The sequence below is a fragment of the Grammomys surdaster genome, unplaced genomic scaffold (genome assembly GCF_004785775.1).
Source record: "Grammomys surdaster isolate TR1022 unplaced genomic scaffold, NIH_TR_1.0 238, whole genome shotgun sequence".
Lineage (NCBI taxonomy): Eukaryota > Metazoa > Chordata > Mammalia > Rodentia > Muridae > Grammomys > Grammomys surdaster.
Genome location: NW_021604683.1, coordinates 3,656,381 through 3,679,317, shown reverse-complemented (window position 1 = coordinate 3,679,317; position 22,937 = coordinate 3,656,381). Strand labels below are relative to the sequence as shown.

Below are 22,937 nucleotides of genomic sequence, written 5' to 3'. Positions count from 1 at the left end.
TGAAGAAGCCCCTGGTGATACGTGGTGGCCACAACCTCCTTAAGGCCTATTTTGGTCATCCTAATCTTCCTAAAAACCTCAAGGGCTCCCTATTTCCTACCCGTGGAGCCTGAAGGAGGGTGGGGGTCTGAACCCTGTTTGAATGTGCTTGGTGGCCTTAGCTAAGACTGACCAGAAATGCAACCAGGAGTATGCCTAGACTCTGAGAATGGGCTTTGTAAATTTTCTACACCTAAGAGAATAGGTAGAAAAAGCCCCTTTCCAGGTCTTCATAACAAGGTTGCATCTGGGTTAGACTTGCCTGTCATGTAGGGTCCATGTGAATAAATACCTGTATGGGGGATTTGGGAGGATCATAGAAAACCTCTGAAAACTGAGCTTCATGTTCACTGGGACTCAACCATGAGCAGGGCCAGAAATGGATGTCCACATCAGGGATTGCAGGGATCTTGACCTGGACTTAGGTCTCTTCTCCCCGGGTCTACTTGTTGGTTCCCTGTTTTGTGTTCCACCTTCCTGGGGACATCTTTATGTTGGATGCACTTTTTCTGCTCTCCAGCAACCACTGTCTCTGCCACCCCAGTTCTCTCTACTGCCTCCTTCGCCTCTCTCCATCCCTGCCCCTCCTTTCCTGGTTCTGTTTCCCTGCCCCCACCTCTGCCGCGCTGCACCGCCCTTTTGCCTGTTTTTCTCTCCAGATCTGCGCTCTCGCTCGCTGGTTTTCTCCCTCGCTTGGGTGCATCTTTGCAGCTGCGTCCTCTCGGATCCTCGTTACGCCGGCCCGCGTCCGTGGGTGCGCGGCCCCTGCGTCCGCGCATCGTTCGCACCCCATCTGCCAGCCTCCCGGCGCCCGCCTCCCCCCTCCGGTACCGCATTGCCGTACTGCAGGGGCGCAGTGCATTGCGCCGGCACCGTCAATAGGTGGACCCCCTCCTGGAGAGATAAAACCGCCAGCGCCGGCGCCACCAGTCCCTCTGACTGAGACCTCGCCTCTGGGTAAGGACGCACATCCCGGTTTTCAACCAGGGTTTTCAACCAGGGTTTGCCTCCCTGGGAATCCGTCCCGAGGTTGAGGGAGATATGCGGCACCTAGCTGGGCTGCACCCCTGGGCTGGGGCGGGGGTGTCTCTAGACCGGGCATGGTGGGTCCCCGTGGTAGTCGGGTAATGAGTCCCTTAGGCGATTGTATACTTGGTGACAGTGGAGGGGGGCCTTCTCCTGAAACCTGCCATCACGTTGTCACCTGTGACCTTGGGGCTTGCCTGGGCTCAGCGGGGCTTGACAGGCTGGTCCGTTCAGGTGCTGGCCTGGTGGTTTGGGGTCCGTGATTTGTCAGAGTAAGGCGGGGGAGGTGGTGAAACCTGAGGACCCCTATCCCGTCCAACGTCGCTCCCACCCTAGGATGCACCCCCCCCCAATCCCACCAGGCCTGAGTTTCTCGGTTGACCTCTGAGATGCGCAGGTACTGAGACCCAGGGCCTGGACCGTCAGATGGTAGGGGAGAGGGTCAGGGCATCTCTGAGGGCACTTGCTGAGCTGGGTCAGGTGGGATTTTTATTCCTCTGGCTAGAACAGGACATTCACCTCTCGTCCCTGATGGCTGCCCCTGCCTGCGGGGAGGGCCTGAGCTATTCTGGGCCTATGCCTGGGCACCATCCAGCTGTCTCCTCTGCCAGCCTGTGGGCAGAGGGAGGAAGATGGCGCCCTTGCCCGAGGAAGGGGCTGAGGAGTGCTGGCCTTCCCTTCATGGTGGCAGCAGATGGGGGAGGGCAGTGTCCCTCCCTGGTGTGCGTGTGTGTCTATGTGTGTGTGTGTGTGTGTGTGTATGTGTGTGTGTGTGTCTGTGTGTGTGTGTGGGGGGGGGTGGTGGCGGCATCGAGGACAGGAAGGACAACGCACTGTAGAGCTGGGCACAGTGACTCATCACAGGGCTCCTGGCTGCTTCAGGGGCTCACTCAGTCTGCTGCTTTGTGATGTCCAGATCCTATTAACCCTTCCTTAAGAAACTTTCCTCCAAATCAACTCTCTAAACACTTAAACACTAATGAACCATTTGGGCTAGGGTATAGTGTAGAGAAACAGGTGGCTTATGAATGCAATGTGGCTGGAGGGGGGTAGGACAAGGGTTTGGGCGTGGGGGTGGAGGTTGTTCTTCCCTATCCAGGCTCAGGAGAAGACTGGGTCAGGGCAAGCTCCCAAACAATGCAAGTACGGTGTGGGTATCTCCGCTGGGGTCTCTTTGGGCCCCCTAATCACCTGTTTCCCTTGTCCCTGGCCCCACAGAATTCCTGCCCAGCATATACTCTCAACCCCAAACCAGAGCCCCCACAGTGCCAGCCCCTCCCTCACCAAGGCAGAATGGGCAAGGAGAAGACACATATCAACATTGTGGTCATTGGCCACGTGGACTCAGGCAAGTCCACCACGACAGGCCATCTCATCTACAAATGCGGTGGCATCGACAAGAGGACTATCGAGAAGTTTGAGAAGGAGGCAGCAGAGGTGAGCACCGTGGGCCTGGTGCTTTCATTGCTTAGTTTACCTTCTTCAGGGCAGGGGATATGGGTGTCTGGTGACGGGAGTGAACAGAGCAACCTCCCTCTGAGAATGTTGCTAGATTTGTCTCATACTGAGGGAGGGAATTTGTGCCCTCCCCAGGTCCATCAGAAGGCTCTGGACTCTTGGCCTCAGTGGACCAGTGCCAGGGGGTCCTCAAGCCTTATGCTCTTGCTTCTCAGGGCTGAAGCTGGGCTGGATGTGGTACTGCCCTCACTTGTCTTGCAACAGCCAGGACTCAAGGATGCTATTAATAGCTGATTGATGGGCAGCAGGCTTGCCAGCTCCACTTTCTCCAGATAAGCTGAGGAGAGTTGTTGGTTCAGGATGGTACCTGGAGTCGGGGGTGGGTCTTGGTAGCCTGTTCTTCGTTGAGACGTATGAATGAGCAGTGGTTGTAACTGGATTCTCTTCTTCTCTGCCCCTATCCCTACTCATTCTGAGAAGAGCTGGCTCCTGGATAAGGGCTAAGAAAGGCCTGAGGACATCAACTATCCGTGCAGAGCTCATGCTCATATATATATATATATATATGGGGCTTTGAGCCAGAATTCTGTGTGTCTAGGTAGGGGGTGGGGTGTGCTGAGGGGAGGAGACAGGAGGGAGCTGAGGGTTTGAAGGTCACTTGGGTCAGGTCCCAGCTGGGTTTTGTCTGGTTCTGTCTGAATAGCCCCTCCAGGCTGGGCATCATCCCTGGAATGCAGAAGCAAGCATGTCATGTGAGATTCTGGTAGGGAGTTGTGTTCAGCTGAGCATCGATGATCACAGCTGTGGTCCAGGCTGTAGGAGTCTCACCAGGAGTCTGACCCTGGCACAATTTTGCAAAAAGCGGCCAGCCTTGCTCTTAGTGGGGCTGTTCCTACTTCTATTTTGGTGGGAGTGTGTAGGGGAGATGCCTTGGAGTTATTTGGAAGTACCTATCAGCCAGCTACAGGAAGAGCTGGAACCAGACTTTTCTCAAAACCTTGAGCAATTTACTCATTTTAAAAATTTTTCTTTCTTTCTTTCTTTTGTTTTTAAATCTTAGACAGTTGTTTTGTTTTTTACAGTCCCAAACCTAATGAGATAATTGACCTCTAATTGGGTCCTTAGAGCCTTAGCCTCAGGTGGCAAGGATAATTTGGCAACTCCCAGACCCTCACGCCCTCTGCTGGGGGACTTGCATGTCCACAGCCATTTAGGAGGGGCAGGAGGGTGGGGCTGGTTGATCTGGGCGGCCTCAAGTGGGACAGAGCAGGGTTTGGGGATCAGCACCAGAAAGATGGGACAGAGGTCCTCTGTTCAAGGTGCTTTAAGCCAACTGTTACCTCTCCTGGCTGCTCCCATGGCCCAGGGCAGGCATGGCTGGTGGATGTGGCCCCTCCTGAGTTATACCCCTACCATTCCAGATGGGGAAGGGCTCCTTTAAATATGCCTGGGTGCTGGACAAGCTGAAGGCAGAGCGGGAGCGTGGCATCACCATCGACATCTCCCTCTGGAAGTTTGAGACCACCAAGTACTACATCACCATCATCGATGCTCCAGGCCACCGGGACTTCATCAAGAACATGATTACCGGCACATCCCAGGTGTGCAGGAAGAGCACCTAGCTCAGTGATGTAGGGCCCAAGAGCCCTCCTGAGGTGTCAGAGTCTCTTGTACTTCCTACCTTGACAGAGCCCTGCCCATGTCTTCTGGATCCTGTTAGGCAGAGAGTCCCTCAAGAACTGAGTCAGTGCTTATATCTCAGCTAGATGGGGTGCCTGCAGGGTTACCTCACCACTGCTGGGACCAGCAGACAGACAGAGGGGGGAAATGTAGGCATGACCTTCACAGATAGATTTTTATAGAAGAGCCCACAGTTGAGACAGTGACATATGGGTAGAAAAGCAGTCAGACAATCACAGGCAGAGAGGACAGAACCAGAGAGGATCAGTGACTCATCCAAGGACCATACCCTTCTGGTAGTGGAGTTGATGGCCAGTCTGGGCCTCTTGACTCAGGGTCTGGTGGAAGAGTCCCCTGCTGCCATTGAGGTAGATATCCTGAATCTCCATCCCCAGGATAACTGCCCAGGCCCCATTATGTGAGTGTCAAGGTCAGATCAAAGATCACTGTGTCTGACCTGTTCACTAGGCGGACTGTGCAGTGCTGATCGTGGCAGCGGGCGTGGGCGAGTTTGAGGCGGGCATTTCCAAGAACGGGCAAACCCGGGAACACGCACTCCTGGCCTACACTCTGGGTGTGAAGCAGCTCATTGTGGGTGTAAACAAGATGGACTCCACGGAACCAGCCTACAGCGAGAAGCGTTATGATGAGATTGTCAAGGAGGTCAGCGCCTACATCAAGAAGATCGGCTACAACCCAGCCACGGTGCCCTTCGTGCCTATCTCGGGTTGGCATGGTGACAACATGCTGGAGCCTTCACCTAATGTGAGTGAAGATGGTATAGTGGGGGCGGTGCTGGCCTTCCAAGAGCCCAGGGCTCCATGGTTCCTGGTCAGGGTGGGCCAGGCTCCCTTTCGTCTTGCTGGGTTTCTGTGAACATTGTGGTGATGAAGGATACCTCCTAGTAAGGGACCTACATCTAGGGTCCTTTAGCTCAGCCTCCTTATGAGCTCAAAATATAAAGATAAGGCTCTTTTTCTGGCAAGAGATGGTTCCACCAAGCCATCCCTACAGACACTGCCTGTTGGGCCCTGGATTGCACTATGGGGAAAGACTAGTTTTTATTGTCCCCAAACCACTGCCCTGGGTTTGAATACTATTTGGGATCAGCAAGGCCACACGGTCCTTTTCAGCTGCCTCCTCTGGGGTCTGAAATGGGTTGGTATCTGGGTAGCAAGCATGTCCCGAGGCTGGCCTGGAGAGTGGAGGAATGTGTCTGGGCTAGTCACGTGGAAGCTTGAAGCTTAAACAGTCTGCAGCTCTGGTTTGGGACTCGTACTTGGGAGTGAAGAGGAGGACATTTTTCAGAGAGGAGATGGGACCTAGATCTTAGTCTATCCAGAGGAAACCCCTGTCCTAGAAAGGTGGACACTCAGCTGTAGCCAGCTTTGCAGCTGCCCACAGTGAGTAAAATGGTATCAGCATAGGCTTTCTGGAGATAGCTGGAAACCCAGTGCCTGGTGGTATAAGGAGAGAGTTTGGCAGACAGGGGTTACTCCATCTTGTTCTTGCTGATGTATGATTATCAGGACTTTAGAATTCCCTGGAGACCTCTGATCAGCAGATACCCTTCTGCCCCCTACTGCTCTATTGTGCTCTGGGGCTCTGCTCACCCATACTTTGAGAACCATCTGTTGACCTGAGAGGCCTGGGACTTGGTCATGGATACTAAGTAAGGCAGGAGGGCACAAAGCCCCTCAGGTGGATTTACTTCTTGTCTATGGCAGGTGGACCACGAGGAGCTCTGTCAGGGGAGTTTGAAGTCATCCTCCAGGGAGGCCCTTGTGGTGGTGATAGTGGTGGTGGTGGTCATAGATCCTGAGCTTGGAGATAGCTTGGTAGTGAGCAGAGCTTCTCAGGTTGGGGCAGAGGGTGGATGTTATCCCTGACATGGCTATTAGCCAGACTTGGGTCCCTACTCCCCTGGTACTGTGGATTGATCAGGCTGTGACTGAGGGTCCCAGAGGGATTAGGAAATCGCGTCAGTCTGAGTCGCCTCATTTGTAAATGGTGGGAACCTGACAGCATAGACTGGGGAAGCTGATTTCGTTTGCTTGTTGGTTTGCCCCACCCTCTTTCCTAAGCTGTGTTTGTTCGGGGTTCCTATGAGGCTGGAAGGGAGAGAAGGGATGAGGAGCAAGCTATTCAGCTTGAATGGTGAGGCACCCTTCCCAGGCTACCCTTAGGCAGGTCCTGGAGATCTGAGGCGCCCCCCCCTTTTTTTGGTCCTGCCCAGATGCCATGGTTCAAGGGCTGGAAAGTAGAGCGCAAGGAAGGAAACGCTAGCGGCGTGTCCCTGCTGGAAGCCCTGGACACAATCTTGCCTCCCACCCGCCCCACCGACAAGCCCCTTCGTCTGCCACTGCAGGATGTGTACAAGATTGGTGGTGAGTGAGGGTTCAATTCTTGAAGCTAACTGCTTTCTGCAGGCGCTTGCAAGCTCTGCCCCAAACCTTGACCAGGACATCAACAAGGAATCCCCAAGATGGTTGTCTCCACCTTTCTCCTTACACCATATATTCTTACAACCATCTTGATTCTTGTTCCATCTATCTACCCCATCCATCCGTCCACTCAGTCACCCCTCCCATCCACCTCCACAGTGGCCCCGCCGACCCCCCCCCCGCCCCCGGGGGGGCCCACTCACCTCTACATTGGCCCCTCCCACCCACTTCCACAGTGGCCCCTCCCCCCCACCTCCACCCATCCATTCGTTCACTTAACCTTCAAAGGATCCCTTCCCCACTCCCTGCCCTCCAGCACTCATCCACAAGCTAGGGACATAAAATGGGAATATTAAACTTACTTACACTTCACTTGCAGGGTGGAGGGTGCTTGTCTCATAGGAGACAGTCTTAGTCCAGGAATAAGAAACGCAGGTCACATGGGTCAACAGAAACCAAAACCAAATATGAAACACGCAAAGGAAGAGGAATGAGAATATCACACTCACGCTTACTCCAACACAGAGCACGAGTGTTGGCTTTTCTCTGTCATCCCATAATGCCACTCGCCCCTCCCCACCCCCTAAAGGCTTCCAGGAGATGGCGGACAGCGCTTCCTCTTCCAGCCACTTGCTCATCAAGGTATCCCTGTGGTAGCCAGACTGTCAGGGTGAGCAGGCTTGTCAGAAGTGCTGTGGCCAGATGCTTCTTCGGTGGCAGAACCTCAGGGAGTCCTGTGAGGGCAAGAGTAAGCCCAGTGCCATAGTGTGGGCTGGGCCACACACCACAGGGAGGGGTTCCCAGAGAGAGAGGAGGAGCGCTTGTGATGCTTCTCCCTTCTCTGCCCTATCCGTTATCCTTGAATCCTGGGAACGTTTATTCCCTGAATCAGCCAGGGGAGACTCTCCTTCTGTCTTACCCTCTTCTGTTACCCCTCCCACCCACCTCCACACTGACCCCTCCCCCAACTCCACACTGACCCCTCCCACCCACCTCCACACTGACCCCTCCCACCCACCTCCACACTGACCCCTCCCCCATCTCCACACTGACCCCTCCCACCAACCAGGGGGTCTAGGGACTCCTTGTCTACTATCCCCTCCATGAGGCTATCTCCTTGTTCCTTCAGTGAGGAGCAAGTCCAGAGCTGTGTCCTTTCAGGCTCTCTGTATGTTTTGCCCTGCACCCCTCCTCTGGCCTGCCATCTCACAGTATCCTCTCTTGGCCCAGGCATTGGGACCGTGCCTGTGGGCCGAGTGGAGACCGGTATCCTCCGGCCTGGTATGGTGGTGACCTTTGCGCCGGTCAACATCACCACAGAGGTGAAGTCTGTGGAAATGCATCATGAGGCACTTAGCGAGGCTCTGCCTGGTGACAATGTCGGATTCAATGTGAAGAATGTGTCCGTCAAAGATATTCGCCGGGGCAATGTCTGTGGGGACAGCAAAGCTGACCCGCCTCAGGAGGCCGCCCAGTTCACCTCTCAGGTTGGTGGTTGCACTAGGGTATGTGAGCGTTCCTCTTCAGAATAGGAGAGATGGGCTGAGGTATCAAAGAACAATGGCTGCTGGCCCTTCGCCTGGCAGCAAAGAGGAAGGCCCTCCATTCCCCTAAAGGCCACTCAGTGTTTAAACGCTAAATGGGTATGTAGAGTCACCAGCAGGTAAGCAGGACCACGGCCTCTCTGGGCAGTCCTTCCCTGGGATATTTGGTCTCTAAAAAGGCTTTTATTAGGTTGCTGCTTGGGGTATCACTGTAGACTTTCTTCTCTTAATTTTTTTTAAAAATAAATCTACTTATTTAGTGTGTGTGTGTGAATGTATGTATGCACACACACAGGCATGTGGAGGTAGGTGGCAACGTGGAATCAATTCTCTCCCATCTTGTTGCTCCCAGGGATTGAACTCAGGTCTTCAAGACCCAGCAGCAAGTGCCCCCAAAGCCATCTTGCTGGCCTCCTTCTCTCTATACTTTTATTGAATGCTTTTTCATCACCTCTTCATGGGATGAGAATGTTTAGAACAGTATTATTGAAATGTAATAGAAGCATTATCACTGAGGTCCAATTTTGTCCTGGCTATGCAATGTGTCCATTCAGTCATGGTCCTTTCAAACAGTGCAGCTATCTTTTGATTGCCTCATAGTTTGCTCCATGCTTAGCAAGATGTTGGAGTATGAGTGGGGTTCTTGTGGCCTGAGCATTCCTTGCACAAAAACACGGGGATCAGGAAATGACCCCGTGACTGGACCCACCCCTCCTAACATTGGCCCTGTCCCAGGAGACCTTCACGGCTAACTTCAACTTTGCTCCCAGGTTATCATCCTGAACCACCCTGGGCAAATCAGCGCTGGCTATTCGCCTGTCATCGACTGTCACACAGCCCACATTGCCTGCAAGTTTGCCGAGCTAAAGGAGAAGATTGACCGTCGTTCTGGCAAGAAGCTGGAGGATAATCCCAAGTCACTGAAGTCTGGTGATGCAGCCATTGTTGAGATGGTTCCAGGAAAACCCATGTGTGTGGAGAGCTTCTCACAGTACCCACCCCTCGGTGAGCCGGGTGATCCAATGTGGTACTGATGGGCTGGGTCAGGGGTTCCTTTACTATGGCAAACTGAGAGAAACGCAGCGTTTAGTAAGAGGTTTCATCGAGCACACACACACACTCTACCACCACCACCACCACCGCACCACATGCAGTGCTCATTACACACACACACACACACACACACACACACACGCGCGCGCGCGCGCGCGCGCGCGCGCCCAAAAGCAAGTCTAGTTTCTCCCTTATTCCCTGGCCCCTCATGACAGGACCGCCTAGTTTGCCCTAACTGAAGAACCACGTACTTGCAGCTGTTAGGGACTAGGGGGCCAGAACAGCTTAAAGGGGCATTAAGCTCTTCTGCAGATGCCCATTGCACCTGCGTACTGCATCCTGGGCACCCTCGCAGTTTAAGCATCTCTCCCCACAGGCCGCTTCGCCGTGCGCGACATGCGGCAGACTGTGGCCGTGGGCGTTATCAAGAACGTGGAGAAGAAGAGCGGCGGCGCCGGCAAGGTCACCAAGTCCGCACAGAAGGCACAGAAAGCGGGCAAGTGAAGCGCGGGCGCCCGCGGCGTGGCCCTCCCCAATGGCGCCGCGCCGCGCCCCCAGCCCCGCCCCCGGCACTGGCCCCGCCCCCTACCGCGCCCCAGGCGCCGCCCCTCCGCCCCGCCCCCCCGCCAGGCGCATGTCTGCACCTCCGCTTGTAAGAGGCTCTACGTCAGCGACTGGATGCTCGCCATCAAAGTCCAGTGGAAATTCTTCAAGAGGAAAAGCGCCCCCGCCCCAGGCTTCCGCGCCAGCGCTCACCAAGCTCAGTGCCCGTTTTCCCAATAAACTGAGCGACCCCAGAGCCGTGTGTGCCTACTGCTGGGGCCCTGTTCCTCAAAGTCCCGTCGTCCAAGGTGTTCAGTCTGGCACCTCTCACCGCTGCCAGGTGACCTAGCCAACTGCCTTCCTAAACTTCATGGGTAGGCGGTGGAGCCCGCTGCGTGGGTGCTGAAACCCCCAGCTAGGTGAGGATGGAAAAGCCAAATGGTTTTGATGGCTATGACCCGTTTTGGGTGCTGTTTGGGTGAGATGCGCAGGACCTAGGTGGAATGTGCAAGACCAAGTAGAACCAAAACTGACTGGGTGTCCTGATGAGCCCCACGAGGAACCATGAAACCTGAGAAGTCCTTCCCACCAGTGGGCACACACTTATTTCCCATAGGTTTCTGGATTCCGACAGAAGCCCATCTTGCTCCCACTCCTGCCTGCTGAGCCAGCCCCATGTCTATTCTAGCCCCCTTGGCCCAGATCTTCAATCCTTAAATTGCAGCAACACCAGCCCCAGAAACCAGGAGGTCAATGAATTATGTCATGTGGGCTGGGATTGATCCACCTGTCCCAGAACATGTCATGACTTCAGTGGCCAGGCAGAACAGATAGTAGGACTACTCTCCACTCACTATGTCCTAGGAAGCTGTCCTCTCAAGGCCTACTCTTGTTATTGCAGGTCGAGGTTGGGTAGGGTGAGCAGAGTCCTTCCACAGGGCCAGAGTAAAGTTCTCATGTTCCCCTTGTGTCAGTCTCAAAGGTCTGCTACAAATGGCCAACCACAGTGTGACTTTGGAGGTAGATAATGGCGATCAGCACCCTTGGACAGAAGGGAAACCACTGTAGGTCTGCTCTCCACTCCTGGCCTTGTTGGCATGTCTGAGCTAGTGGCCCAACCACTGCAGTCTCTGCTTTTTGGTCACGTACCCTCATCTCTTCTAGAGTGTCAAATCTCCTATAAGGACACCTGTGACAGTACTTAGAGCATGTCTGGAGAACCTAGATAATCTTCTACCTTCTCAAATGCATCTTCAGAACCCTTTCTTGCACACAGTCGCCGTTCCATGTTCCTAGTGTCAGGCTCCTGATACCTTCAGTACATTCGGCCTCTATGCTAGATGAAGGCAGGGACAATACAACTGTGGTGGGCAATTCTGACATCCAAAGAAATGGGCACACAGTCCAAGAAGTTCTCCTACCTAACCACAAAGCAGAAAGGGCACCTCAGCACCCATGACGGTGGGATAGGAAGGGAGAAAGACCTTCATGGTCAGGGAGTGATGTGTTTGGGAAGGTAGCCACCCATGGTTGTGCTGATAGCCCACAGGCCCATACAAGGATGGGTTTGAACTAATAAATGTCAGGCCTCTGAGGAAAGGATATTGGATACAGATAGATACCCAGGTGAATATGAACTCTAGAGGGATATCAGATACTTTTTAATATAAAAATTTGAGACAGGTATAGTTAAAAAAAAAAGAGAGAGAGAGTTCATTGTTTGTCTGGAATTGTGGTTTGGAATTCTTGTATTTTGTCAGATGTCTCTATCCAAGGACATCAGGTTTCTTCTAGACAGGTCTAGGTCTTTCCCCAGCCACCATTATTGACAAGATGGATCAAGTAGAGTGTGTCAGTCACAGAAGTTGTTTTAACACTTAGTCCTCTTAGGATTGAGGAAACTAAGGAAATTCACTAGACTGAGACAGGACAAATGTGAGAAACAGCTCTTGGCTGGGGTTAAAGGAAGCCTGGTAGGCAGACCCTGCTTCATCCTCCTGTCCTTGGTTGCTACAGCAAACTTTGGTGTCCTCTGGGAACCCTAGCTACCCAAACACTACAGGTTGGCCCAGTTCTGACCAGCCAGCTGGTCATAGTGACATGTGTTGTGACACACAGTACCTCACCATACAGACACATTCCAAGCAATCCCTGGAGGTCTGAAGATGGCTGACTGCAGCCCTGTTTCTCATTGGACTCATGGGTAAATGACTACCTATTGGCTCTGGTGCCCTAGGTACCTCTAGGGAAAGTCTTCAAGCCTTGGACCCTCTTCAGAGTTGTGGTGATAACAAAGGCAGGCAAGAATTCCTGGATCTGAAGCTGAGGGGTTCTGGGCCTTACTGTGGTCTACTCCATCTCAGGACAGAACTCTATGGTAGACTGGAGGAGAAAGAAATCTTTCAAGTGAGCTCCTGGTGTCTGTAGTCTGTGGTCCCAACACATGTGGGCACCTCTGAGACTGCCAGGACATTCCCTTTGACCTCTGACTTAGGGTTCCCTATGTCCATCCCACCTATATCTCTTCAGAGGGCAAGGGCTGATTCTCCACTTCCCACTGGGTTCCTGGAGGAGCTGCCCACACTTAGGCCAGAAGGAACATCAGAAGACCACACATCAGAGCTGAAAGATAAAGGGGTAAAAATGCATCTGCTTGCCTGAGGTATGCTCGGCACTGGTTGAAGTGTGACCATACAGCAACCATTCCACATCCCATGCCTCTGCTGTGGCCTGGTCCAGGGCTGAGATGGAGAGGAACTTAGAGCAGAGATAACTCATGGCAAGTGGGAGGTGAGAAAAGATGGTACACACAGGGAGACTGAAGGCTGGTTCCTGGTCATTGCATGGGGTAGACAGAAGGCAGCTAGACAGGAAGGTTGTAGAATAATGGTGTATTACCACAGCTGAGAATGCCCAGGGTCCTGGAAGGGATGAAAGTTTCAGGGTTGGGGTAATCATTTGGCTGAAGGGGAACCCAGGCTGACCATGATAGCAACCTTTGGGGTAGGGGATACAATCTTGAGGCACATTCTTGAGGGCAGTGTATGGGGTTGGGTGAGGGCTAGGGAATGCCATTATATGCTGGTTTAGTGAATAATTTACAGTAAGTTCCACCAACGCTGACCACCAGCCTCCTAGCACACTTTGAAGGCCTCTAAAAGATTCATGAGGCAGTGACAGAATTGATGGGCCTCAGGGTTGCTGAGTTGGCCAAATATGATTTGTCTCTTTCCTGGCCTCCACAGGAATGCTGCACCCTCCTGTAATGTTTGTAGAGGGACCTTTTTTTCCTTCCCCAGGATCCTGAGGGTGACAGGCTGTTGTCTGGATGGTGGCTTCTGAGCCCTCCTTTAAGGACTGAGCCTTGTGGGAGTTTTTCACATTCTGTGATTATAGTAATGACCTTTTTTGTGGATAACAGTGGGTACCCATAGGAACTTCTGGATGGGATTGTGGGTGTGAACATTAGTGAATGGGATTGTGAGCATTAGTGCTTGTCAATCTGTTCTTGGTGTGGGCCTGGGCCCGTGTGCATGTAGCCTAGGTGTGGAGCTGCATATATGTAGGGCTGTGTAGCAGAGAACCTTGAAGGATTGTTTCGGAGATATTAGAGGTAGCATATGTGTGCACATGTGTTTGCCTGTGTGATCATGCTTGTTTGCCAGTATATGCTGTGTGTGTGTGTGTGTGTGTGTGTGTATGCGCATGCTATGAGGGGTCTTCTGGATGACTAGACCAAAACATCCCTGAGGAAGCTGTTTCTGTCATGTAGGGAGTTAGTGTGGATCAATAGGACTGTACTGGCACATATATGAGCCTAGTGTGCATTGCTAGACTCTGTTTATCAGTGCAAGAAAAAAAATCCATTCCCCAGAGATGGTGAATAAAGACTGTAAATGGAGTCTGGGGAGCTGGGAAGTGCTGACTCAGTTCTGGCTTCCTTTGCTGTGCCTGATGTCTCATTTGGGGTTGGCTGGGAGAAGATGAAGAAGGCCACGGGCAGCACTCAGGCCACTGAGGCTGCACAAGGCTGCATGGGGCTGAGAGACGCTCAGGTGTTGCATTGGCTATGGTTCCTGATGGTGTGTTGGTCAGCTTAGTTCCACCAAACCAGAGTCAGGGTTTAAATGGAGGCTCTAAATTTGATAGGAATCTCAGAAACAAGGATAGAGGGAGGACACGGAGTCCTATCTGTTCATTCTCTGTCCCCAAGTGGCAAAGGAGGGCAGGCTATGAGGCTTTTGTCTTGGCTACAGTGTAGGAGTTGGCCACTATCTGGCTTCAGTTCCCTCCTCCTCCTGGCACTGGTTCATGCTGTTCTTTGGAAGATGCTACAGCACCAAGGATTGGGAAGACTGCAGTTCCTAAGGGCCTTTTTCTTACAAGAGGACAGACTGGAGGAGCTGGAGATAGTGATGTAGCAGGATCTGAGAGTGGAGCAGGAACTAAGGTGCATCAGGAGTCGGGGCTTTTGTAGAAGCTGGGGGTGTAGCAGGAGAACAGCATAACCAGGGTTATAGTAGGAACCAGAGGCATAGCAGAGACTGTGGATACAACAGGAGTTGGTGGTACAGAAGGAGCTGGGGGTGTAGAAGGATCTCAGGGTATGGCTGGACCTGGTTATGCAGCTATAAGCAGGGCTTGTGTAATGGGTTTGGGGAAAGACTCATGGGGCAAAGAGAATCTCACTCTCCGAAGATTCAAAAAAAAAAAAAAAGGCTGCCACCCTGCCTGGTTCTAGGTGCCAACATCCTGGGTGGGAAGATCCTTCAGTCCAGGCCTATCTGTGCAGAGTGAAGGGCTCTTTCTTGCAGTCCCACCTCCCAGAAGGTTGAGGCAGCTTCTATCTGGCATTTCACCTCTTTGGTACCCTCTCACCACTTTCCTTTCCAGATGCATCCCCGATGGCTTTGGCTTTTTTGTCCTGAGTGCTGAGGAAGGCAGAGCCTGGCAGAGATGCGCCTAGCCAGGCAGAGTCGGCTCATTTATTTTTACCTTAACACTTACATAACACCTCTTCTGCAAGGCATCGTTTCAATACTTCACAAATCTCATCCCACTGTCATAATCGTGCAGTGTGATTGTCTTATTTCCATTACAGGTGAAGGCACAGAGGCTCAGAGACGTCCCCCAAACCAGTCCTGGTAGTTAAGCTCATGGCTGTGAAGCACAGGTCCCACTGCCCTGCAGTGCTCTCAAAGGAGCATTTTCCCCACCAAGCCTGAGAACAGTAATTGCAGTTGCTTTGCTGAAGTTGGATGCTGGGCTCGTGCCAGCCCTTGCTGGATGTCCTCAAAGCCCTTCCTGGGGCTGGGTTTTCTTCTTTCACATGCCTCCACTCTGCCCTCCTTTCTCAAGAAAGTTATCATCTCTTGGCTTTTGGTGTACTCAGAGCAGTGTTGGGGACAGTAGGCTGTTTCATGCTAAGTTACAGATGGCTATGTACCACAGACAGGCACATTTTAAGAAGTATACGTTTCTGACATTACTAGGAGATAAAGGTCTCACAGAAAGCTCCCTGATCTTTCTCTCTCAGTCTTTCTGCCCCCTTCCCACTATGCTCTCTTACCCTTAGGTGCAGGAGTTAATTGTTTTATAGATCTGTCTGTTGGGACTGGGCTTTGAAACTCTACATTCTGATTGGTTGTGGTTTTTCTGTAATGATGTCAGTCTGTTATAAAAAGCCGTTTCCTGAGAACTACCCTTATTTGTGGGTAAAAGGGCAAATATTAAGAGTGTTGTACTGGTTGCTTTTGTGTGTCAACTTGACACAAGCTGGAGTTATCACAGAGAAGGGAACCTCCCTTGAGGAAACGCCTCCACGAGATCCAGCAGTAAAGCATGTTTTCAATTAGTGATCAAGGGGAGAGGTCTCAGCCCATTGTGGGTGGTGCCATCCCTGGGCTGGTAGTCCTGGGTTCTATAAGAAAGCAAGCTGAGCAAACCAGGGGAAGCAAGCCAGTAAGTAACATCGCTCCATAGCCTCTGCATCAGCTCCTGCTTACAGGTTCCTGCCCTGTGTGAGTTCCCGTTCTGACTTCCTTTGGTGGCAGTGTGGAAAGTGTAAGCTGAATAAACCCTTTCCTCCCCAACTTGCTTCTTGGTCATGATGTTTGTGCAGGAATAGAAACCCTAAGATAAGTGCAGTTAGGGATTACATTGATTTAGTAAAACGGTGGCTGCTGGTTCTCCTCTAAGTTCTGTGACTTCACCAGCCCTGGGTAGTTGGTTAGGTATCCAACACTAAGTATGATTTCCTTCTTGTTGGATGGGTTTTAAGTCCAATAATAGAGCTGTTGGATACCACCGAGGTATGCACCCTGCACCCTTAGTGGGTGCTGTTGGTCATTGTTGTGGTTTATAGGCATCATACCTGGGAAGGACTGACTGTTGGTTGCTTCCTTCCTTTGGAAGCTTACGTGATGCCTTCTAGATCCATGAAAGCTGCCATTTGAAAGAGTAAGGAGGTTCATATAAAAGGGTTTGGAGGGAGGAAGAGGAGGGAAATGATGTAATTATAGTACCCAAAATAGAGAAAACCTAAAACAACTAAAATGGAAGATATGGTTAGCCTAAATTTCTTAACTTTAGCACAACGGACATCTGGGCTGGATAATTCTCTTGTGGGGGTGACGTGTCTTGACACTGTGGGACTATCGCTGATCTCTACCTACTTGATCCTAGTGACACATGCCCCCAGACACTGTCTTTGGGGGCAAGGCATCCCCAGTGAAAATGATGGTCTAACAGAATATCAGCCCTGTGAGGGTGGCAGCATTAAGTGTGATTTACGCTAGTTTGGGGGACAGGTAGTCTCGCTGCCCTGAACATTTTACTGTCTTGCTCCTAAGAGCCAGCCTTGGGTTACATAGCTTTCCCTCTTCCACTGTCGCCATGGGAGGTCTTTATTGGAATCGTGGAAGAGGAGAAATAAGAAGAGGAAGCAGGGATGTGAGTCACTGAAGGCATCCTCCTGCCATTAAGCAATTGGACATGGATAGGAAGGTCAGGCTGTTTTTCCATTTGTCCTGTTCTAAGAGGAGGCTGTGATTCTCTTTCCAATAGAGGAAGATTAGGGGCTTCGCTGGCAGCTGTCGCAGAAGAACCTGAAGCCAAGACTTAAACAGAGAACTCTATGTTCCGGTTTTGGAGATGGATACCCAGGCATGAGGTGTATGGGAGGATATGCCTCTGGGCCTGAGACCTTTCCTGTGGTCTCCTGTGGCAGAGAGCAGAGACAGTACATGGGCCTTAGCTCTTTCCTTAGCCCTGAACTAGAGCATGGGCCTCCATCCTTACTGTCTGCTTTCCCCCAGAATCCTTGAAGATACACAATCGCTTTGGGGTAGAGCCTCAACAAATCAATCTGAGAGACACAAATTGAGTTTAGCCCTGTTCAAGGTCATCCAACTTGAAAGAGCTAAAGGGCCCTGGGGGGTGGTACACTTTGTAACAAGAATGGTCCTGCCTGTAGTATCACCTTGGCTTTGATGATAAAGGAAGGTGAACTTTCTGGATGCTGGGATGTAGCGCAGGGTTCACAGGAAAAGGCTGAAACTTCTGTTGAGTCTTTTCAAGTCATCTGCTGATGGAGCATTTGCTAACTTTGAAGAATCGGTTGGGAAAGGAACTCCAAAGGACTAGGGACCCTGCCCAAGGCTGGAGAGCACTGTTCAGCCTACTGGTCAAGCAAGGCACTCTAGTGAGCATGAGATGGCTGTAGGCAGGAGCCAGCAGCAGATTGCCTGTGTGTGGGAAGGTGCTGACCACTCTGCCAGCAGGAGCATCTCTAGAGAACAAAGCTCCAGCCACCCACACCCTCCTAGGGTACACTCCAAAGGCCCCAAGCCATGTAATTCCTGGGCTTCCTTCCAGGGTTCATGTGGATGGAGGCTCAGAGTGACATCAGTCCAAGGCCAAAGTGACCATTCACTGGTGAAAGTGGGCAAGTCATTCCGTGGACTAGCCTGTGAACTGGGAAAGGCCATAAGGTCCTGAGCCAAGCTTACTGAACAGGGAAGATGAGCATGTGGTAGGCAAATGAGTCATAGTTTCATACTGACAAGGAACTAGGGTTGGGAGAGAAGGCAACAGAATGAGAATATCTGACTTCAGGACCTTCCTGAACAGAGGCACAGTGTCCATTCAATCAGGAATAGTACTCTAGGCTGAGGGCACAGTCCATACAGTTGTGTGAGAGGCACTGGGGTGCTGTGATTGGCTAGTGTCTGGGGATAGAGGTTGAGGTGTTCTGAGAGGGAGTGGCAGGCATGATCTCAAAGATGACTGGCCATGAGTTGGAGAATACTTAGTACAAATGAGCCCTGGGCATGCAGCATGGATTGCTCCACAGTGGAGCCTGTGTCATGCTCTCATTGAGACAAGAGGGCTCACTTTTTATCTGCAAACCAACAGGGACAATTGACATAGCTTCTTTACTTGTCTGGGTTGTGAGGAAGGGTGGATGGGTGCTAGTTACAAAGCTGTGGTCTAGGAATGAAGAAGAAGGAGGGCCTCAAGGACATAAGGCTGTCCCAGAAGAGGGCAGTCAGAACTTTCTAGAAGCCCAGAAAGCTTGCCTTGGGGTCTCTTTGGACAATCCTCAGGGCACCACCATCCCCTGGCTATCGATATCTCTGTCACCACAGTGGGGACACCTGCCATAAAAGTAGTGGCTGGGAAGGACAAGTTCAGTTCCTCAAGTAATTAGTCGGTTTGCCAGGGGCTAGGGTAGCTTGAGAACTCAGGTCCTTCAAAACCAACCAATCAACAAACAAACAAAAAAACCCACTTCTATAAATCAAATTCTTATTGACTTTATCCAGAAAGTGTTCCTGTCAGATTAAAAAAGCAAAAAATACAGCACTTTTATATCTTGTCTTTTCCTCACTGCACTGCTTTTCATGATCCAAATCAACCATCTTTCTTCTTAATAGTGGAAAATTCCTTCAAGGGGGGCCTTTCTGCCTGGGTTGGCACTTCCTGTCATCCAAATTACAGAATTAAAACAACTACAGCTCTTCCCAGCCAGAGTGACTGAGAACCTGTCTCTTCTCATTTCCCCAAATTGAGTCTGTTCCTCTGCTGGCAGTGTTCTCCCTTCTGGTCCTTAGCAGCTGCTCTGTCTTCCTTGGAAGGAGGTCTCTGTTGGAAGAGATCCCTGTGTACTGCAGACTGTGATAGCTGACCCTTGGAAAGAGGGTGACCAAACTCTTGGGCATGACTGCTATTATGTAACAGTCAAGCTTGCTCAAACTATAAAGCTGGGCTTCCTAGCAGGGGCTTTGGATGGTGGCAACTGTTTGCACATATGTTCTGTGGCATCACTGGAGGGTTCTGACAGTCTAGCCAGCACAGACCATGGACGCAGCACATAATTTCCACGTTCATTCCCTGCACTTGACATCTGTGAGACCCAAGTCCCAATCTAAGCAGGAGAAAAAAAGAATGGTAGGTTTCCATTCAGAAAGCATTGACATTCCTCTGACCCAAGTTGCTGTGTGTAGCTCTCCAGAGAGGTGATATGCTGGTGGGCCTCCATCATGAGTAATGGCTCATGGACCCTTCACCCCTGCAGGCTCTGACAGTGAGTACAAAGATACAAATTCAGGAAGACCCAGGCAGAAAATATATATGCATTGCCTCTCGGATTTTTGCTTGTTTCTCTTTTAAGATTTATTTTAAGATATATTTACATTGATTAAGATTATTCTTAATGTGTATTGGTGCTTTGCCTGCATTTATGTCTGTATAAGGGTTCCATCTCCCTGCAACTGGAGTTACAGACAGTTGTGAGCTGCCATGTGGTTTTGGGAATTGAACCCAGGTTCTCTGGAAAAACAGTCAATGTTCTTAATGGATGAGCTGTCTCTTCAGCACTTTGATTGCTTGTTTCTTGAGACAGGGTCTTTCTAGCCTTGAACTCTTGATACTCCTCCTATCTTAGCCCCTGAGTATTGGGATTACATGTGTGAGCCACTATGCCTGGCTAAATACATTAATTTTTAAAAGGTGATGGGCAGGGGACCCATGATCTTATGCATTCAAAACAAATACTTTTACCACTCAGCCATGTCCTCAAATTATTGTTTTGGATAGGAAGGAATATGAAGGAGGACTTCAAGGGTTACGGGTATTGGCAAGAACTTTAAACTACTCTTTGACATAATAGGAGCCAACACAATCTTGTGTTTTGATGGTCCAACATCTCTGCTTGCCCCTTGTAGCTCAGCAATAGCAGAACAGGAAGTCACGGTCATAGATTCCTTGCTCTAAGGAGTAGGAGAGAGGACCAGGCTGATATCACAAGCAGGCTGTCAAGGAGGTGCTGAAGGGACAGCGCCCGGCTGACGGATTACTCTATGATGCTGGCTGCTAGTGCCTGCAGCCTGGACCAGAGCTCTCCCCAGCTGGAGCTGGGTTATCATATGCATCTGAATTTTTCCACCACCCGCCTCTGGAATCTTGTTAATGCAGCCTTGGCAAATATGGTCTGAGCCTGTAAGCTTTCCTCATCTACTTTTAAATAAAATGACGTTCCTGTTGCTTGCTTGACTGGGTGTACACGACACACTTTCCTGGGTCTTGGGGAGGCCAGCCGAATGCTGGTAACCAAGCTGCTGACAGTGCATGGCCCACAGGTGTGCAAGACGTGGTATTATAAAAAAAATGATTAATGAGCCAGCTTCCTTGGAAGACATCTTAAGCAGAGGAAGAAGGGAGTTATAAGCAATGAAGGAGTCACTTTCTAGAACCTTCTGAAATGTGGCAAAGCTGTTGGTACAAACAACACTGGTAGAGAATAGAGATCTGGAGAATGCAGAGTTCTCTGCGCCAAGCTTACTTCCCTATGAGCTTTTCCAGTGTGTGTGTGTGTGTGTGTGTGATACTCTGCAGTACCAGAAAGTTTGTGGGCCAAGGGCTCACAACAACTTCAAGGGTGTGTCCCCATTCCCCGCCCCCAAAAGAGAAGATGAGTAAGTTTGTGTCTGCTGATGTTATGGAACTCTAGAGAACCTTGAACCTTGCCTTCCTCTCAGTGCTTCCTCTTGGAACATATTTCCTTCCTAGGGAACCAAAACCTTTTATCCCTCAGGGCTCTGACTAGCCTCCACCCCCAGACAGGATTTCTTTGTGTAGCTCTGGCTGTCCTGGGACTCTCTTTCTGTAGACTTGGCTGGCCTCAAACTCACAGAGGTCTGCCTGCCTCTGCCTCCCAAGTGCTGGGATTAAAGGTTTGCACCACCACTGTCGGGTTGGGGCTCTGACTGTCCCAGGAGGATGGATAGAATGATCTAGGCCTTTCCCAGTTGCTGTCTATGTGCTGTAATTACTTATCTAGTTATTTTAAAAATATTATTTTAAGATTTGTTTATTCTTATGTTTATGGGTATGTTTTGCCTGTGTATGAGTACCACATGTTTGCAGTGCCTGAGAAGTCCACAAGAGGTCGTCACATTCTCTGGTACTGGAGGTAAGTTCTTAATTGTCATGTGGGTACTGAAAACCAAACCCAGGTCTTTTGGAAGGGCAATCAGTGAGCCATCTCTCCAACTCGACTTAAAAAAAAAAAACTTTTTTTTCAGACATTTAAATGGAAGATGACCCAGAGGTGATGGTAAAGCAAGCCCTCGCAAGGGAGTGGGCAGCACTTTTTCCCCCTTGTATGTCAAGGCCTCTTCTGACTGGGTGGGCCAGGCTGGTGCCTCCTCCCTTAACCAGGTCCAGTTGGCTCAGTAAGCCTGGAGGTGGGCAAGGATTCTGTGTTAGGTATTGGTCTAGCTACCCCTAGAGAGCCTACGCAAACTTCCCTGTACACCCAGAGGAAGTGCTGGACCTTCCTCATGGCTGGCCCTCTTGATGCTAAGAGCCAAGATCCCGGTGGGCTGAATCTTTTGTGACAATGGCCAGGACCCTCCTCTCCCAAAGGTGTCCACTTGCTGACTCCAGGTCAACTCTGGGTCCACTTTGGGATCCCTCAGAGAGCTTTGCTTAGCATTGCCCTTCTCAGAGGTGACAGCAGGGGTGGACTCCCCGTCAAGGATCACTGGGCTAGGAGAGCGGGAAGGGTTGTCCGGTGAGGCAGTATACCTGGACCGGCTCTCCCTGCCTGCCACTACAATGGCGTCGTAGGGGTTAAGGCAGGCGGGGCGGGGCGGCGGGAGGAGCCCTCGCGGAAGCGGGCCAGGAACCGAGGCGCGCGCGGAGCCGGGTGGCCGCAGCGTCCCCGCGCGCGGCCGGGCCAGGTAGGAACGCAGAGCCGCAGCCGCCTCGGCCATGCGGCTGCCAGACCGGAGGCCTGGGCTGGGGCCCGCGCCACCCGCCGCGAGCCGCCCCCGCTGAGTCCGCGCCCGATAGGGCGCCGCAGGCAACATGGTGCAGAAGTCGCGCAACGGTGGCGTGTACCCCGGCACCAGCGGGGAAAAGAAGCTCAAGGTGGGCTTCGTGGGGCTGGACCCCGGAGCGCCCGACTCCACTCGCGACGGCGCGCTACTCATCGCGGGCTCCGAGGCCCCCAAGCGCGGCAGCGTTTTGAGCAAGCCGCGGACGGGCGGCGCGGGAGCCGGGAAGCCCCCGAAGCGCAACGCCTTCTACCGCAAGCTGCAGAATTTCCTCTACAACGTGCTAGAGCGGCCCCGCGGCTGGGCGTTCATCTACCACGCCTACGTGTAAGTGGCCCGCGATGTGGTGTGAGCAGTGGGCCTGGCGAAACCCTGGCCGAGCTGCGGGTTGATTGCAGGCGCAGCTGCGGTGGACTGAGGGGCCCTGGTGTGCGTTGTCCGCGCGCGCTCCTGGTTCGCGTCGTGGGCGTGGGGTTTGGGTCGTGGCACTGCAGTCTCGGGTTAAAGCAAAGGACAGGGATTGGAGAGTGACTTTGGAGATCATTCTGGAGTCAGGGACTGTTTTATTTGGGGGGTGAGGGGAGGTTACGGCCGACAGGCTGGGTTATACTAGCCCTTCCCCCGCAGGACGGGATGTACTGGCGCCCCAGCCCCCCTCAGCCCGAGAGGCCCCTCCCCACGGCCCGCAGCGCGGAACAAAGGGCCGGCTACGAGGGAGGGCGGCTCGGCTCTAGGTCTGAACTCATTCGCCTCTCTGCATCCCGGTGGGGTCTCTCCGACATCCAAGTAGGGGCAGTGAAAAGGACTGG

The 22,937-nt window shown here is 51.9% G+C and overlaps 2 protein-coding genes across 11 annotated transcripts in view; both read left to right on the top strand.

The window, feature by feature from the left end:
• Positions 1 to 745: 745 nt before the first annotated feature.
• On the top strand, positions 746 to 10,043 carry Eef1a2 (eukaryotic translation elongation factor 1 alpha 2). Its single transcript, XM_028774140.1, has 8 exons — positions 746 to 996; positions 2,284 to 2,502; positions 3,945 to 4,124; positions 4,672 to 4,968; positions 6,440 to 6,590; positions 7,878 to 8,134; positions 8,962 to 9,196; positions 9,621 to 10,043. The coding sequence occupies exons 2-8, from the start codon at positions 2,359 to 2,361 to the stop codon at positions 9,746 to 9,748; spliced, it is 1,392 nt and encodes a 463-aa protein (XP_028629973.1). The 5' UTR covers positions 746 to 996; positions 2,284 to 2,358; the 3' UTR covers positions 9,749 to 10,043.
• An 11,918-nt stretch (positions 10,044 to 21,961) lies between these two features.
• The window catches only part of Kcnq2 (potassium voltage-gated channel subfamily Q member 2), a 59,312-nt gene continuing 58,336 nt past the window's right edge, over positions 21,962 to 22,937 (top strand). For 5 of the 10 annotated variants that reach the window (XM_028774034.1, XM_028774036.1, XM_028774035.1 and 2 more), the window contains exon 1: positions 21,962 to 22,455. In XM_028774034.1, coding sequence (XP_028629867.1) covers positions 22,160 to 22,455 — 296 coding nt within the window. In that variant the 5' untranslated portion in view covers positions 21,962 to 22,159. The remainder of the gene's footprint in view (positions 22,456 to 22,937) is intronic. The other 5 variants (XM_028774030.1, XM_028774031.1, XM_028774029.1 and 2 more) reach the window with 2 other exon arrangements.

Coding starts and splice junctions, on each gene's coding strand:
- Eef1a2 (XM_028774140.1), top strand. CDS start 2,359: ATGGGCAAGGAGAAGACACATATCAACATTGTGGTCATTGGCCACGTG. Junction 6,591..7,877: donor GGATGTGTACAAGATTGGTG/GTGAGTGAGGGT, acceptor CTCTTGGCCCAG/GCATTGGGACCGTGCCTGTG. Junction 9,197..9,620: donor CTCACAGTACCCACCCCTCG/GTGAGCCGGGTG, acceptor CTCTCCCCACAG/GCCGCTTCGCCGTGCGCGAC.